Here is a 17,209-nt window from a genome sequence, read left to right as displayed (position 1 = left end):
CTCCTACCCCAGCCCCCATACTTACACCCATCTATACCCACTCCTACCCCAGCCCCCATACTTACACCATCTATACCTTCTTCCCTACCCCCAGCCCTTACACTTAGCTTTCTCCACTCCTCACCTACCTGTGTGGCTCCACTGTACATAATTTGTCATCTTTTTTCATTGTTTTGTATAATTACATAATATTTATGTCATTTTAGTTCTGTGGCTGCTGTTTACACATGAGCTTTATAGTTTCTACATGTCTATAATTTCCACATTTCTGATTCCTCTAACCAAACTGAAGACTCCAATCCTGTCACCATGTAATGGGCATTCTGTCACTGTCTTCTTGTCCTGCGTCCAGGTAGTCTGGCTCTACTGGCTGTGGCCCACCTGGTCTGGGCTGGCCCTGTGCCCACAGATCTCCTTTGTCTTTCCTGAACATGTTCCCTGTTCAGGTAGTCTTGCCTGGCTTACACTCCACTCCCTGTTAGATTGAGCATCCCTCCCTCTGATGCCCTCCCAGAAAGGGGAATAGAGCAGGAACTTCCGTGCTTTGCCTGTCTAAAAAACACCGTTGCTTTATCCTTGTGTGTGGTGAATAATTTTATTGGATATGGAATTTTTCCCAGTTATTTACTTTTGGTTGTAAGCTTAGCCTTTAGCGGCTATTTCCATATATTCATTTCCTTTTCGAATTTCAAAGGTGTCGCTGCTGTCTTGTAGCTTCAAATGTTGTGTTATAAACTGCCATACACTTTTTAATTACTGGTCCTGTACATATGAACCACATATTTCCATCAAGAACATTTTGGATTCTTTAGTGTTTTGATATCCTAGACGTTTGTTCTGTGTCTGGTGTGATGCTCCTTAGAGAAATCCAATGAGCCAGCCCTCGGTGGACCTTAAAGAAGTCTCAGTCTCTGATGATGGATTTCTCTGATCCCGTGACTGCCTTATGCTTGTATCTTCTCATTTCTGTCCCATCAGAACCTGACTCTGTAGAAGTGGGGCCATCTAATAGGGAAGTGCTCCTGAAGTCCGGCCCAAGGCTGAGTCTTGCTGTCATGCTTACTCAGTGACATTGGTCTGGCTTCAAATGTATTTTCTCTCAGAGCTTAGAGGTTTTGTTCTGTCAGATTTACAACACCCACTGATGCTGAAGAGAGTCTGCCTCCTCAAGGATCTTTGTTCCTCTCTAGACGAGCTAATTTTCTCTCAGCAAACAGGACCTTCAAGAAGTCACCCTGAACTGAGAGAGATCTGCCTTTCAGAAGAAAGGTTCTCACCGCTGATTCCATGTTCTCTAAATGATATGAAAATAAGTTCCCGCCACTTCATCCAACTCTTGTTTTCTGGTCTGTAAAATGTTCTTGCAGTCATCCAAGCGTGTCCCAGTTCACTGGGGCGCTTTCTTAGTGTGACAATATCCTAGGTTCAGTCCTCAGCACCAAAACCTAGAGTGAGGATGCACATCTATAATGCTAGCACCTGAGAGCTGAAGGGCAGAGAATCAGAAGTTCAAGGCCGTCCTCAACTAAATAGTGGGTTCCAGGCCAATTTGAGTTACATGAGACCTTGTGCGGGGATGAACGGGGCGGGAATGCATTCAGAGGTTCTGGGCTAAAACTGCCTCCTCTCTGTTCACCTATGTTATCTGCATAATTTATTGGGAAGGAAGAGAAGTGAGCTGTATTTCTCACCCAGAACTAAAAATTGTGTGTCTCTGTCGCTACATTTAACTGATTGCTTATGCTCTGCGCGCCCAACCAAACATCCTGGAGCTACAAGCCATTATGAGCCATCCTCCAGGGGTGCTGGGAACAAACTCCAGTTCTCTACGGGAGTAATGAGTACCCTCTCACCTGAGCCATCTCTCCAGCCCCAAAATTCAAGTTGTTTTATTTTATTGTTTTGTTTTCCATGAAAACAGCCTTGGCAGTTAAATGAAAATACAGTTGCAAATCCCACTGGCGATGTTTGCCGCCCCTTTAAGCTTGCTGCTGGCCTTCGGCTGTCACGCGATCAGTGCCAAACATACACATGTAGTTGACCATGTTAATGAGTGCAATGTAGTTCAGACCACGGTAATCAAACCCGTTCAATACTGCTTCAATTCTTAAAACTTTCAAAACAAAACCCGACTGAGGTCCTAGGCTGGAGTCTGGGGCATGCTCAGGATCTCTTCTGAAGCAGAGCCTGGGATGAGAACCTGGACCAGCCTCCGCAGATGACTGCAGAATAGCTTGCTATCCTAGATCTGAAAGCACACCGTGCCATTTGGCTACAGCCGTAAGGTAAAGCTAGTAATATTTTATTGCCTGTGTATGAGATCATAACACTTAGAGGAAGATCCATGCCTCCTACCATATGTACCTCTGCATCTCACCCCAAACATGTGCCGTACAAAGAAAATTAGTAAGTACATCTCAACTAAACGTGAAGTTGGACATTAAAAGATTGTCTTATTCTGCTCCGGGAACTAAATTTTGGAAACAATCTTAGATATGCATGATGAAAGAGTGCTTAAAAATAAAGCATCTGACTCCTTCATTGGTGCCAAAATTTCAGGGAAATTGTAACGTTTTAAGCAATTCCTATCGATCTACCATGGCTGTTTGCTCTTTTCAACTAACCAAGGAAAATTTCTTCTTGAAAAATGTCTTTATCATGGGCGCTAGCTTTTCACTACCAAACACCAATTGAAATTTTAACACCTTTCTCTGTGGTAGATTAATTGTGACAATTGACTTGAAATTAGTTGACAACCTGTAAGGTAATACATGGGAACACTATGTGTAAGAGTCACATGTAGATTTTTTTTTTAAGCGAGAATCTTTTAAGAATAGGTAGCGCATGTCTTCTACCCCAGTACCCAGGAGGCAGAGGCAGGTGGATCACTGAGTTTGATGCCACACTGCTCTACAGAATGCATTCAAGGACAGCCAGGGCTGCACAGAAACACTGCCCCACACTGCAAAATAAGACTGAAGGCAAAGAATAGCTGGGCGGGCTGGCACACGCCTTCAGTCCCTGCACTTACGAGGGAGGCATAGGCAGTTGAATATCTAGGAATTAGGGGCCAGCCTGATCTCCAGCGTGAGTTCCAGGCTACATAACGAGATTCAGTCTTTAAAAATTAAACAAAAAACCAATAATGACAAAATACATAGATCCCCTTAAACAGCAACTTTACCCAAACTAGAGCCCGCGGTAGTGATTCTAGTACAAACAGACGTGCATTCTGTGGCCAAACGTTTAAGGTCAAGGCCATAGGAGCTTTTAGTATGGTTCTTTAACTCAGTAAAAATAAAAACAAAGAGGCTGTGATCCTTGAGAGCTACCCCTAAGTTTTCTTTCTCAGAAGTGATGTGTGGCAATGGAGCGTGTCCGGGAACTTGGCACAGTTTCTGAGGGCTTCTGAGGGCTGAGCTCAGGTTGGCAGTACTCAGCCCACCGTAAGCGCACTGTGCGGTGGCTCCGAGGCGCTCTATATGAAAATGAAGCGGTGCACTTCTGGACAGGAGCACTGGTCCACCCGCCGCACTTTCTTCCAGGTCCCTTGGCATCGAGGATTGCCAATGGCTTGCCAGCGAAGAGTCTGGTTTCTAAAACGATATGGTAGAAGTGTAGGTTATACGAAAAGCAAACCACAGCAAATTCTAATCTACACAGCTGTAATTTTTTTAAAAAGATCTATATAGTTTTAATTTGTGTGCATGATTGTTTTGCCTACACATATGTGAGTGTGTTGTATGCATGCCTAGTGACCACAGGGGCCAGAAGAGAGTACTTGTTCCCCTGGAGCTAGGTTGTTAGCCTCTATGTGGGTGTTGGGAACTGAACCCAGGTCCTCTACAAGAGCAACAAGTACTCTTAACAGCTGAGCCATCTCTCTAGCCGTAATGTGTTTTGGTTTGTTGTTGATCTTAAAGACAACGTGCTGGCCAGTGCATGTCAATCTGATACAAGCTAGAGCCATTCAGGAAGAGAGAACCTCAATTAAGAAAATGATTCCAGGGCTGGAGAGATGACTCAGTGGTTAAGAGCATTGCCTGCTCTTCCAAAGGTCCTGAGTTCAATTCCCAGCAACCACATGGTGGCTCACAACCATCTGTAATGAGGTCTGGTGCCCTCTTTTGGCTAGCTGTATACATAATAAATAAATTAAAAAAGAAAGTTATAGGCTCAATGTCCTTTATTTATGGCTAGAAACCAATTATGAGTGAGTACATCCCATGTTCATCTTTTGGGTCTGGGGTATCTCACTCAGGATAGTGTTTTCTATTTCCATCCATTTGCATGCAAAATTCAAGATGTCATTGTTTTTTACCACTGAGTAGTATTCTAATATGTATATATTCCACAGTTTCTTCATCCATTCTTCCATTGAAGGGCATCTAAGTTGTTTCTAGGTTCTGGCTATTACAAATAATGCTGCTATGAAAAAAAAAAAAAAAAAGAGGGGAAGTGGTACGGAATAATTGTCTGTATTCTGTCAATCATGTTTTAAATAAATGCTGATTGGCCAGGCAGGAAGTATAGGTGGGTCAACCAGACAGGAAGTAGAGGTGGGGCAAGAAGAACAGGAGAATTCTAGGAAGGAGGAAGCCCATTCCTCCCAAGTCCTGCCCAAACCACTGAAGAAGCAAGATATGACCTGCCCTGCTGAAAAAGAAACCAAGCCATGTGGCTAATATAGATAAGGACAATGGGTTAATATAAGCTACAAGAGCTAATAAGAAGCTTGAGATAATGGGCCAATCAGTTTATAACTTAAAAAAAAAAAAGAAAAAGAAAAAATAAAATGATTCCACCAGATTGGCCCCTGGGCAAGCCTGTGGTATATTTTTTAAGTTGATGATGGTATGAGAGGGACCAGCTCACTGTGGGCAGTGCCAGCCCTGGGCTGGTGGTCCAGAAATCTCTAAGAAAGGTTAGGAAACCCATGGGGAGCCAACAAGGAAGCGGCACTTCTCCCTGGCCTCTGCTCCAGTTCCTGCCCTGATGTCCCGCAGTGATAGACTTGGATGTAAGGTTAAGTAAACCCTTTGCTTCCCAAATGGTTTTTGTTAACAATATTTTATCAAAGCAATAGAAGCCATTTCTAAGATATATAGTAATCATACAGTTTCATGTATATTACAACTCAGATTTTTAAATTATTTGTTCATTTTTATTTTATTTTATTTGTATGAGTGTTTTGCCCAAATGTGGGAGCCAGAAGAGGGCATTGGATCCCCCTGGAACTGGGTTTATAGATGGATGGGAGCTGTCATGTGTGCACTAGGAATCAAACCTGGGTCCTCTGCGAGAGCATACAGAGCCATCTCTAGACGCCACCCCCTTCTACAGTCACCAAAATCTCTTTCTGGGATTCTGTCCATGTGAGTCACCAGTTAGTCCCTACTCAAGGACACCGTGTTCAGAGAATTGTTCGGGGTGTCCTCGTCCATCTCTTCAGGTACTCTTTAGGGTACTGCACACAGGACAACGGTGGGCTGTGTATGTTTAAGTTAGGAGGGTCTTACCAAATGACTACTTTCATTCTATTCCAATTCTTTGATTCCATAATGAAATGTGGAAGAAGTACAGAAAGCAAAGCCAGAGAATTAAATATATTCTTCATTAAGTTACTTGTATAGTAACCAGGGTTTACGTACTTTCTTTATTGGGTACAATTTGAATTATAAATTGATTTAAAGTCAAAATAGAGATGAGGTATTCAGAAAAACATTAAATCCAAATATTAGGTTTCATTTGCTATGAATTCCTCACCCCCTTTACTGCTCATATGGTGAGCTCAGTCGAGACCGCCAGGCACAAGCGACTATTAAACATGAGCCAAATTATTAAATATTAAAACACGATGGGAGTATGATTAACTGGAAAGGTCAGTATTTTACTTTTAATCTATTTTTACCAGCTACACCTGACATGCTGAAAACCATTACGTGTGTGAATAGATTGGTTCTTGTCCATAGCGGCCCCAGCGTTTCCTTCTTCTAGCCATAAATGGCATTTAGTGGATCTCACTGAACGTGGGTGCAGTCCCGGCAGAGGCTTGTGGCGAGACACAAGTCTGCAGTCACCGCTCTCCGAACCCTACCTCAGGCACAGCAGATCTGAACCGTTACTAGCATCTGAGTCACCTGGGCAGGGCCAGCGCGGTATTGACCCCTCTGTTTGCCTGCCCCCTGTTTCAATGGGACTTGTGAATTAAGGATGAATGTTAATTTTTTAGGATTTTGTTTTTAATTCTGTGCGTATGTGTGTGGGTCTTGCAGGAGTGAGCCACCCAGTCTGGGTGCGGAGAACTGAACTTGGGTCCTCTGCAAACGCAACACCGACTCTTAACTGCTGAGCCGTCTTCCCAGCCACAGCGCTAATGCTTCTAGGAGTTAAGAGAAGCCAGGGATGGCGGTCTATGCTTGTAATCCCAATGTTTTGGAGCCTGATTCCAGAGGATTGCCACAAGTACCTGGCCACCCTGACCTATGTTGTGAGTTCCAGGCTATCCTAGGCTAGAGTGTGACCCTATTTCAAACAGCAACAAAGAGTAGAGGAAAAATCAGAAGACTAATATTTCATGATGCATGAAAATCATACAAAACTTAAATTTTGGTATTCACAAAAAAAAAATTTTGTTAGAACCAAGCCAAGGTTTAAAACTCGCATCAGCGGCTGCCTTCCTGGCCGGTGTCAGTGAAGAGGAGTTATTCCAAAAGATGTGTTGGCTGAAAAGCCAGGAATAACTGCTTTCTGACATTTTATTTAAAAAGTTTTAGGTCCAGACCTAAGAGATTACTAAACTCTGGTTTACTTGGTCCTAAGAAGAGGGACCAAGAATGTGCGTATTCAGTCTCCAAGCCAAGAGATTCAGATTCAAGTAGTCTCTAGTACCTTTGGAGCGGTCAGGTTTTTGGTCGTTTGGAGGCAGCTTCATTTGAAATGAAGCCCTCAAACTAAAGGAGCCTATGTCTTTCTGGTCTAGAGAGCGTCTGAGTCCCATAGTGAGAACCAAAGCCCTGGACGTGGGTCACTGGACAGCCCCTCGCTGCCACATCCTGCTATGTGCTGCACACTGGTCCGCTCATTAGGACACAGAGGACAGAGTCTCAGGGCTAGCGGCAGTAAGCCTTCAGTCATCACCCTTCCTTACCCGTCGGAATCCTGGCCATCTCCGGAACAACGCAGGCTCACAGAATTCATAGCTGGAGGCTGACAGTCCACACACACTGTGTATCCCTCTCGGAGATACTGCATCCATCGAGTCAGCGGACGGTTGTCCAGGGCACAGTGCGGAGTCAGGGACTCTGTCTTGAACTCCATACAGTATCTGGAATGAAAGAAGTTAAGAGGTCACTTAGCATAGTTAGAAGTGGCCAATACTGTAGGAAGTCTTCAGGGGCCGTGTCAGTCACACATGGCAAAGACTGTTCATTCTTTGCTTTTGAGGCAAGGTTTCACTGGGGAGCCCGAGCTGACCTAGGAGCCATCGTCTTGCCTCAGTCTCTGAAGTGACGGCATTATAAATGTGCCACCGTGCCCAGCGTACGTACACGCACACACACATACACGTACACACACACAGACATGAGATGGACATAAGGGCTCACACACCTCTTACTGGCCTCGAACTCGGCAGCGTAGCTGAGGCTGGCCTTACACTCCTCAACCTCTGAACCCGACCCCACCCCAAATGTGCGGGCTGCCAGTGGGCACCACCGAGCTCAACCAAGTATTGTTTTTTTTTTAACAACTTCTAAGAGTTTTATTTTCAAAACGTATGCATCACTAAACACACAGAGAAGCAATCGATTACAAATAAGTGTGGCTGTCTCTCTGACTGCACTTCAGTCAGAGAGGAAAAGGAGAGCTGGACTCACAGGAAGCAGTGGCACTGGATTTTCTGTATACGTGTAAGAGGAAAAATAGTAAAGCTTTTAGAAGGCAATGTGGGATAATAAATGTTATGGATTGAAATTATGAAAATCTTCTAAAATAAGATTATAAAATCACTAGCTAGAAAAATGGTTTATAATTAAACTATATTAAATTTAGAAATTTATGTTTATCAAAAGCTATTACCGAGAGAATTAAAGAAAAACCAGAAAGATATTTGCAGCAAGCATTGCTAAAATAGCTCATGTTTTCAATTAGAGTCTCGGCCCTTCTAATCATCTCCAGCACTTGGAATCATTCGTTCAACATTTTTAAAACACTGCAATGAGGTAAAACACTAACTCCCTGTGGCTTTAGATTATATTTCCCTGTTAGCAAGATCAGTTCCCCCTTTTTTTTACCCGTTTTACATTCTCTACATTTTCTTTTGAATTTGTGAATGTGTGTGCTTTTAAGATCTATTCTAAATATGAGCATGCCTTCAGCTCAGCTTTATCTTAGCATTTCCTCGGTCAGATGTCCTACCAAGTAAAATGTGTGTGCTTTTAAGATCTATTCTAAATATGAGCATGCCTTCAGCTCAGCTTTATCCTAGCATTTCCTCGGTCAGATGTCCGACCAAGTATGTCACATGATGACAAGCCAACCACCACCAACTCCCCCAGCTGCTCAGCTATTCACCTCTTGGTGCTTCCGTGAGAATTTTAGACTTTTCTAGTTTTGTGAAGAATGTCACTTAAGTGTTGATGGTAATTATTATACTGAATCATATATCACCTTTGGTAACATGGCCATTTTTACAATATTAGTTTTGCTGTCCCAAGTTCTGCTCAGCTGAATCTTTTAAGAATAAAAATTCGAGTTTCAATAACCCANCAGTTCCCCCTTTTTTTTACCCGTTTTACATTCTCTACATTTTCTTTTGAATTTGTGAATGTGTGTGCTTTTAAGATCTATTCTAAATATGAGCATCCTTCAGCTCAGCTTTATCTTAGCATTTCCTCGGTCAGATGTCCGACCAAGTATGTCACATGATGACAAGCCAACCACCACCAACTCCCCCAGCTGCTCAGCTATTCACCTCTTGGTGCTTCCGTGAGAATTTTAGACTTTTCTAGTTTTGTGAAGAATGTCACTTAAGTGTTGATGGTAATTATTATACTGAATCATATATCACCTTTGGTAACATGGCCATTTTTACAATATTAGTTTTGCTGTCCCAAGTTCTGCTCAGCTGAATCTTTTAAGAATAAAAATTCGAGTTTCAATAACCCATCGCTAGTAAACAGCCTGGAGACCTGAGGATGTGGCTGCTGGGTCTCCTAAGAGCTCTCTCTGATGGAAGAAGAGTGGATGAGGGTGATCTTGGAGGTGCCTTCCAGCCTGTGCGTGTCGTGTCCGTGAGACGCCCTCCGAATGAAAGTGTGTCAACAACTCTCAGATTCACAAATCAGCTCATGGAAACTAAGCTGCTGGGCATGGTAGTGTGCTCCTTTAATCCCAGATAGGCGGATCTCTGTGAGTTCTAGGCTGGCCTGGTCTGCAGAGTGAGTTCCAGAACAGCCAGGGCTACACAGAGAAACCCTGTCTTGAAAGGGAGGTAGGGAGGGAGGGACGGACCGAGGGAGGGAGGGAGGGAGGGAAAACCTGGCAGTAATTTTCAAGTAAATTACCCAGCATCCTCAGTTTGTGTAGACCACTGTGGAGATGTGGCTTGTATTGTTCTCTTCTTGTTGAATGCAGAGCTGGTTATAAAGGCAGGAACTAGAAAAGGAAGAATTACACTGTATTTGCACAGTCAAAGTACTCAGTAAGTTTTCCCAAACTAGATTCTATGCCTATCTGAGATCTCTATTTCCAAGTCCAAACATCTTAGTGGCACAGTATCAACAGAGATTGCTGTAGCATCTTCCGAAGCAAACTGAATCGGTATTTATATGCATCTGATAGCCACAGAGGGAACCAGAGACCTCTGCTGGGCATAGTGGCCTCCAGGTGTGAAAGAGAGAAAGGTGGTGAAAAAGTAGTTGGAGACTAGACGAGAGAAGGATCAAAGAAAGCAGAGGGGAAGGAGAGAAAACAAGTGGTGAAAATGAGAAAGAATAAAAGAAGCAAGCATGGGTGCCCCAAGCCTCTTGGGAACCGCAGCCTGGCAGCTTTGCCCCCACAAATCCCTACAGCTGAAGGCAGAGCTTGTGAAAATTGAGCAGGAGTAAAATGTGTCCGGACGCGCATTGAAAGCAGCTCAAAGTCCACTGCACCGTGGATGCGAGCTGTTTCTGAACATGCGCGCTCACATTGCACCACACAGCTCTACCACAGCCTTGATTCTGAGTGGGCTTTGCACTGTGTGTGCCTTCACACCAGGAAATGCTGGCGGAAACACAGCTTCGAGGCCATTGTATGTTAAGGTTTGCAGTGTTTTTAACATGGATGCAAAGTCTTCTTGTTGAAATATAATGGCTCAGTTACAGTAAACAAGGCCTTGATGTTTTCATAGAAACACTAACATTAACACACAAAAAAAAGAAGCCCTGATTTAGAGACCAATACCAAGGGAAAGAGGTTGGGGTGGGGGAGATGGCTCAGATGGCAATGTGCTCGCTGCTGCACAAGCTTGAGGACTCCCTGCTTAGCAAGCACATTAAAAAAGAAAATGCAGACATGCCAGCAACTCGTCTAGAATACTAACACTGAGGAGAAAAAGACAGGAGATCCTTGTGTTCGCTGGCCAGCCAGCCAATCCAGCTAAATCGGTGAGCTCCAAGATCAATGAGAGACCCTGTCTCAAAAAGTAAGATGGAAAGAGGCTGAGGGAGACACCCAACATCAACCTCTGGCCTCTCTGCGCACACACAGACACACACACACACACACATCCCACACATACATACACAGACACACACAGACCCACACACACATACATACACACACAACACACATACACACACAACACATACTTACACACACAACATACATACACAAACAACACACATACACACACAGACACACATACATACATACATACATACATACACACACACACAACACAGACACACACAACACAACACAATCAACTGTATATGTTCAGTACAGACAATTTTTCCCTAAATATGTCCAGTCCTGCTTGGGTGAATCTACAGATGAACAGAGCCTAAGAGGACTCAACAGCCTCTCCTGCCTTTTGCTCCAGAAACTGAACAATCCAGGTAAGGGCAGATACAAGCTGACGTTGGGTTCTGAGATGATAAAGTCATTAGCGTGAGCAAACTAGTGTGAGGGCACTGGTTCAAAGAGGAAAAGCAGCTTCATAGTACACGTGCACCTTCCTGGCTCCTGCCTGCCACAAGATGGCAGGCCTTAATTCCTTTTCCGATCTTTTTTTATTTCTTTTCCCCTTTTCTCTATTTCTCTCTCCCTCTCTCTCTCTTTTCATTTTAAGAGAAGTAACCCTTTCTTGACATGTTCCTTATATAAACCCAGTGGAGTTGGTTGTTTTTGAAAGCATTAGTCAGAAACCAAATCCCACATCTTTACCTGACCCCTCAGAGCCGTCCTTGGCTCCTTGTGTTGCAGCAGCAGCAGCAGCAGCAGCAGCAGCAGCAGCAGCAACAGAAGCAACAGCAATCAGCGCAACCACAAATGCGGACGCACCAGCCCAGAACACCTCGACCTTCCTAAGTTTTCATGGGTGAAGCCAGGACCAGCGTGTGCATGTGTGTGCTCATGCAAGAGGAGAGGAGGGGACAACCCCAGAGGTCAGTCTTGTCTACCTTGTTTTAGGAGACTGCACAGCCTCTCTGCTGAGGCTGGCTCGTCACGGTGGCCACTGATCTTTAGAGATCATATGTCCCTTAATACAGGTATTATAAGCACATGTCTACCATGCCTGGATTTCACCTTCTGATCTTTACGGCTTCCTGTCCAGGGGCTACCAATGTAGCTCAGTTATTAGAGCATTCTCTTAACATGAGTGAGGCCCCGAGTTCTATCCCTTGTACTGAAAACAAACAAACAAATGTGTGGTTTGTCTATATAATCCTATCACTCGGGAGATAGGGGAATGAGGATCAGAGGTTCAAAATCAGCCAAGACTGCAGGAAACCCTATGTTCATGTTTACTTTCTATGCTGATAGTCTATGTTATTGTTTGTTTGGGGACAGAGTCTTGCCATGTAGCCCAGGCTGGTCTTGAACTCCCAATCCACTTGCCTGAGCCTCAACAGCCCTGTCTTACGGCACATCTTAAAAGCAAAGCAGTCCCTCGGGATCCCACTTTCCCCCCGCCCCAGCGGCTGCAAGGTTTGCATCCAGGTTATTCTTCCCCCACGCATGAGTTCTGCACACAGTCCAGGAGCCAGATGGCCCGCGGCGCTTTGAACCAAAGCCATTCTTGAATAATAACCCACAAGTTTAATTTTCATATCTTGAGGGTTGTAAATAATTTAAAAGTTATTTTTGCCTTCAGCCCCACCCCTGCTTCTGTGTGGAAGCACGTAGCTGGTGCCTCAGGACACGGTCTCTCAGTAAGTGACGGCCCCCTTCCTTTTCCGTTGCTGGCAGCAATACTCAGGTGTAATATGGGTCTTTGTTCAGAGGTCATTCTCCACCTCTTTGGCAACCTATGGACCCACCATTGCTCCCTTTTACAGCAAGTTTCACTTTTAGGAAACATGGCCCTGCAAATATTTCCTTTGAACATGAAAGGAAATGAAATTTGCTTTGAGAGTTTCATAAGCCCTCGGACACAAGGGCATGCCACAAAAAAGGAAAAAAAAAAAAAAAAAAAAAAAAAAGAGCGGGTCGCTCTGTACATACCGAAGAAAATAAAAGGGAGATTTGGCAAACAGCCCCTGCTCTTCTGTGGGGAGGAAAATGCACACAAACCTCATTAATGTGCAGCGGTTCTTTTTTTTATAATTTTTTAGGATAAAATATCCTATACCTTAAGTCAAACCAGAAAACTCATTAAGAAGAGAGTAATCTTCATGGGCTTTTATATTTTGTCTTAGTCACCAGATCCATAATCCTAATTTTAATGATGCAATATGGAGGGGAGCCGCACAGGGGTCGTGGTCATGGGCTCCTAGTTTTCGCTCTGAGAGCCCTGCAGTTGCCTCCCAGGACTCGATTGTCTTCATAGTGTGGAAGCCCAAGATAACGACTTGTCCTAGTCTCTGTGGAAAACAGAATGAGGCATCAGGCACCCTCAAGATGTCTAAGTCCCAATCTCCAGGATGTGTGAATGCCTGAATGTTTGGTGTTACATGGCAAAGAAGGATTAAGTATACGGATGGAATTCAAATTGTTAGGCAATGGGGTCTGAAACAGCAAGGGTCTCCATCTTCTAGATGTGTCTCAAGCAGTCACAAGGGATGGTTCATAAATCCGGTGGGAGGGAGACCCGACTTCAGAAAGGCGTGGGTAGACGCAATGCAGGTAGCTGCGGAGATGGAAGGCAGCGTGAGGCAGGGCTGTACTTCATCTCCGAAGGTGAGAAACCAGGCTGGAGAGATGGTTTAAACATTAAAGGCAATGTGGACTACTGAGACCTCAAGAACAATGGTAATGGGTTTTTGATCCTACTGTACCTATTGGTTTCGTGGGAGCCTAGGCAGTTTCGTGGATGCTCACCTTACTAGACTTGGATGGAGGTGGGTGGTCCTTGGACTTCCCACAGGGCAGGGAACCCTGATTGCTCTTTGGGCTGATGAGGGAGGGGGACTTGATTGGGGGAGGGGGAGGGAAAGGGGAGGCAGCGGTGGGGAAGAGACAGAAATCTTAAATAAATAAATAAATAAATAAATAACATTAAAGGCAAGGCCCACAAACACCAAAAGATGAAAATGTTGAAAGCAAACTGGCCCCTCAAGTCCCAGGATGTTACGCAGCCCCACTGATACCTCAGCTGTAACCTAGTAAAACCCATCAGATTCCTACAGAACTCTCAGATAACACATTTGTATTGCCTAGGTCACCAAGCTGGTGGCAGCTTAACTCCTGAGATAGGAAGTGGATGTACAGACACACCATTAGTGTTTTTCCTAGAGCCTGCTCCCCCGAGAGCGAGTCTCTGTGTTTCACCACTGTTTGCTGTCTTGAGAAGCTGAGAATTACCCCATTCCTAGTCCTGATTCCGTTCAGATAAAATAACTTTCTTCTCCTGTATCTCTGTTTTCCCATTTGACTGTGAGCAGCAAGGAGACTCAGGCTGTAGTGCTCAGAGTTCTCCTTGGCTCGTTCACTGTGAGCAGCAAGGAGACTCGGGCTGTAGTGCTCAGAGTTCTCCTTGGCTCGTTCACTGTGATCACTTTCAATTACTTCCCATGTAACTGGATGATACACCGCCACCCTTTCTGCTCCTGTATCTCAGGAATGCCCTTTCACCCACGGCAAGCCTGGAATGACTTTCCTGACGAGCCTTCACTTGCTTCAATCCAGACAGCCCTGCGCTGAATTCTGTCCCTCAGAACTAGAAAACATATGTGTCATATTAAGGCACGAAGTTTCTGGGGATTTGTTACAGTAGCCATGGGCATGAATATGGTTCTCGGAGCACGCCTATGAAGACTGACTCAAGACTGCTTCTGAAATCTCTCTGAACTTGGTGCGTGTGTGTGTGTGTGTGTGTGTGTGTGTGTGTGTCTGTAATCCCCACCCTTGGGAGGTAATGACAGGAGGATCAGAAGTACAAGGTTATCCTCAGCTACAAATTGAATTTGAAGCCAGCCTGGGCTACATAATCATGATCCAACCTCATAAAAACAAACAAAAATTTGTGCCATTTAAAAGTAAGGTATAACTACACCTCGAGCTAGGGCTCATGCACTGTGTACAGGAACACTGGTAGAGGTGGGAAGTAGCAATGGGTACACATGTGACCATGTAACAGAACAAATGCACTTACCACACCGAGGTGGGCTCTCTTCCACGCTCCCACATCAACCTGAGAACCTTACAATAATAGTGGTGGGTGCATGCCAGAGTGTGTGCGCGGATTTATTTATTGGGGGTACTGGTGGGTGCATGCCAGAGTGTATGTTGTGAGGGTTAGAGGAAAACTGGCAGGAGCTGGCTCTCTCCTTCTCCTGTGTGGGCTCCAGAGACTGTCCTCCAGCTGGAGAACCTTCTTAACACAGTGCTCATCACTGAACTGCAATGAGCTGTGATGGATGCGCTTGCTGTTTGGGTTCGAATCTCTAAAACCCACCACAGTCATGGCATGCACAGGTGCTCGGTGTTACCAACTGGATGAGAATGCGAGAGAGATCTGGCTATGACATGCGTCAGCCCCTTGATCACTAGGATTGGTCCAGCTTGTCTGGCTCTGCTAAGCAGGCATCCTGTTCCTCCCTCAACACTCCGTGAACATCTTTTCTTTAGCCGTGTGCTTAGCTGAAGCGAAGGACCTCTCCTGATGGAGGAGGATCGGTCTTCAAGGCTGTGAGAGCCGCTGCACTCCCCTGCTGGGACCTCCGCACCAGCTCAGAGAGTCAAACAAACCCTGAAGAACCTTTCAGACCAAATGCTCACATTACTGTTTCGCGCCCCTCTTTCCTCTGAGTTGTTTATCTTTTCATGTGTACTTGGTGAACACTAGTGATTTTACTGAGTTTCTTCTGGGGTAGTGTGTTGGGAGGGGGTGGTTTAACTAAAGTGAGGAAAACCTGCATATTCTATCTCCCTCTTTGCCGAGTGAAGATGTCTCGATCATCATTTGTTCTGAAAAGTTCTTTGGTAGAGACCAGCTCTCTCTGTTCACATTGTTATCACAGAAGAAGATAAGCTTGGGAAACTTTTGCCAGCCATGACGCAGGCAGATGTGTGAGGCCATGTTTGAGATATTCTGAAACTCTAGTGAGCAGAAGAGTTTGTTACAACTCAGACAGAATTCTGGACCCACCCCAGGTATTCTGATCCCATGGGTCTGGGTCAGGCCTCAGGAACTTGGATTTCTAAGGAGTTTCTAAGTGATCCAGAGATTCCTGGTCCAGGATCTGGTGTTAGCAACCACCACAGTGGAATATTCGGTGGCTCCATGCTCCCCAGACAGCCTAAGTGGAGTTATCACTGCAATTCACGGGGGGCGGGACCTTGAGGACCAAAGTTGAGACTAAAAATGTGACGATTGCCCTCTTCTTTGCAAACTATGAGGTTGTTATTTATGAGTTTAGGAAGGGAGTGTAACGCAAAGTCTACACAAGTGTTTAAACAAGACCAAGGTCAGCTTTAAGACGCAAGAGAAAAGACAGTTGCATCAAATCCTTAGTGGGGTGTGGTGTCAGGAGCTGTGAGAAGGGACATTTGGGACCAAGTGGATGAGGGTGTTAGAGAAGGAACATCTGGAACTGCTGGACAGAGGAATAGGCACTTCCAGGCGGAAAAGAGGCTGTCCAGGGGTCTGAGTAGCCGCCAGGTTCTCCCGGGTACACTCTGTCCCTGGGTGTATGATGATCACACGTCCTGGTGCTTGCATCTCATTGCCCATAACATTTTCTTAACTTTCTTGCCAGGACTGCAGACTGGGAAGTGGTACACAACAGCCTGGTGTTGAAGAAACCCTTCTAGCAGCCAAATACCATGAATAGAGCAGATGCCCTTCCTGTGAAGTAGACTCTGGGTCATAAGAACCACCAAAACCCAAGAGTCATTCAGCAGCCATCTAGGGGTGCCTGTCGTGTTGTGTTTTTGCAGAGGGCTGTGGAGGAACACAGACATTTCTAATCCACACGCCCCTACCCCAGAACATATGAACTTGTTGAGATGGACCCCACTGGATGTCACCCCAATGTGGCAGCTTATGACAGATGGCCTGGCCCGAGTATGAACAACGATTGCTTCTGTGAGCCATCCCTTTGGAGCTGTGTAATTATTTCTCCTTGAGCTGAATGTGACTAGTACATCAGGGAGAGGCCTCCATTGCATCCCTCCACTGTGCCCCTCCACTGCGCCCTCCACTGCACCCTCCACTGCACCCCTCTGCTGCACCCCTCCACTGTACCCCTCCACTGCATCCCTCCACTGTGCCCCTCCACAGCACCCCTCCACTGCACCCCTCTGCTGCACCCCTTCACTGCACCCCTCCACTGCATCCTTCCACTGTGCCCCTCCACTGCAGCCCTCCACTGCCGCCCTCCACTGAGTCCCTCCACTGCACCCCTCCACTGCACCCCTCCTCTGCATTCCTCCACTGTGCCCCTCCACTGCATCCCTCCACTGCATCCTTCCACTGTGCCCCTCCTCTGTGCCCCTCCACTGAGTCCCTCCACTGCATCCCTCCACTGCATTCCTCCACTGCGCCCCTCCACTGCACCCC

General features: G+C 45.5%; 1 protein-coding gene across 1 annotated transcript in view; it reads right to left on the bottom strand.

Moving 5' to 3' along the window:
• Positions 1-2,281: 2,281 nt before the first annotated feature.
• Sbspon (somatomedin B and thrombospondin type 1 domain containing) overlaps positions 2,282-17,209 on the bottom strand; it is a 33,716-nt gene continuing 18,788 nt past the window's right edge. The window contains exons 3-5 of the mRNA XM_050142134.1: positions 9,567-9,657; positions 7,151-7,327; positions 2,282-3,596 (exon numbers count right to left, since the gene is read on the bottom strand). Coding sequence (XP_049998091.1) covers positions 3,479-3,596; positions 7,151-7,327; positions 9,567-9,657 — 386 coding nt within the window. The 3' untranslated portion in view covers positions 2,282-3,478. The remainder of the gene's footprint in view (positions 3,597-7,150; positions 7,328-9,566; positions 9,658-17,209) is intronic.

This window comes from Alexandromys fortis, unplaced genomic scaffold, assembly GCF_014885135.2.
Source record: "Alexandromys fortis isolate MF-2015 unplaced genomic scaffold, M_Fortis_MF-2015_v1.1 scaffold_41, whole genome shotgun sequence".
In the NCBI taxonomy this organism is placed as follows: domain Eukaryota; kingdom Metazoa; phylum Chordata; class Mammalia; order Rodentia; family Cricetidae; genus Alexandromys; species Alexandromys fortis.
Note: the sequence above shows the minus strand (reverse complement) of the source record. Positions and strands in the feature narration are given on the sequence as shown.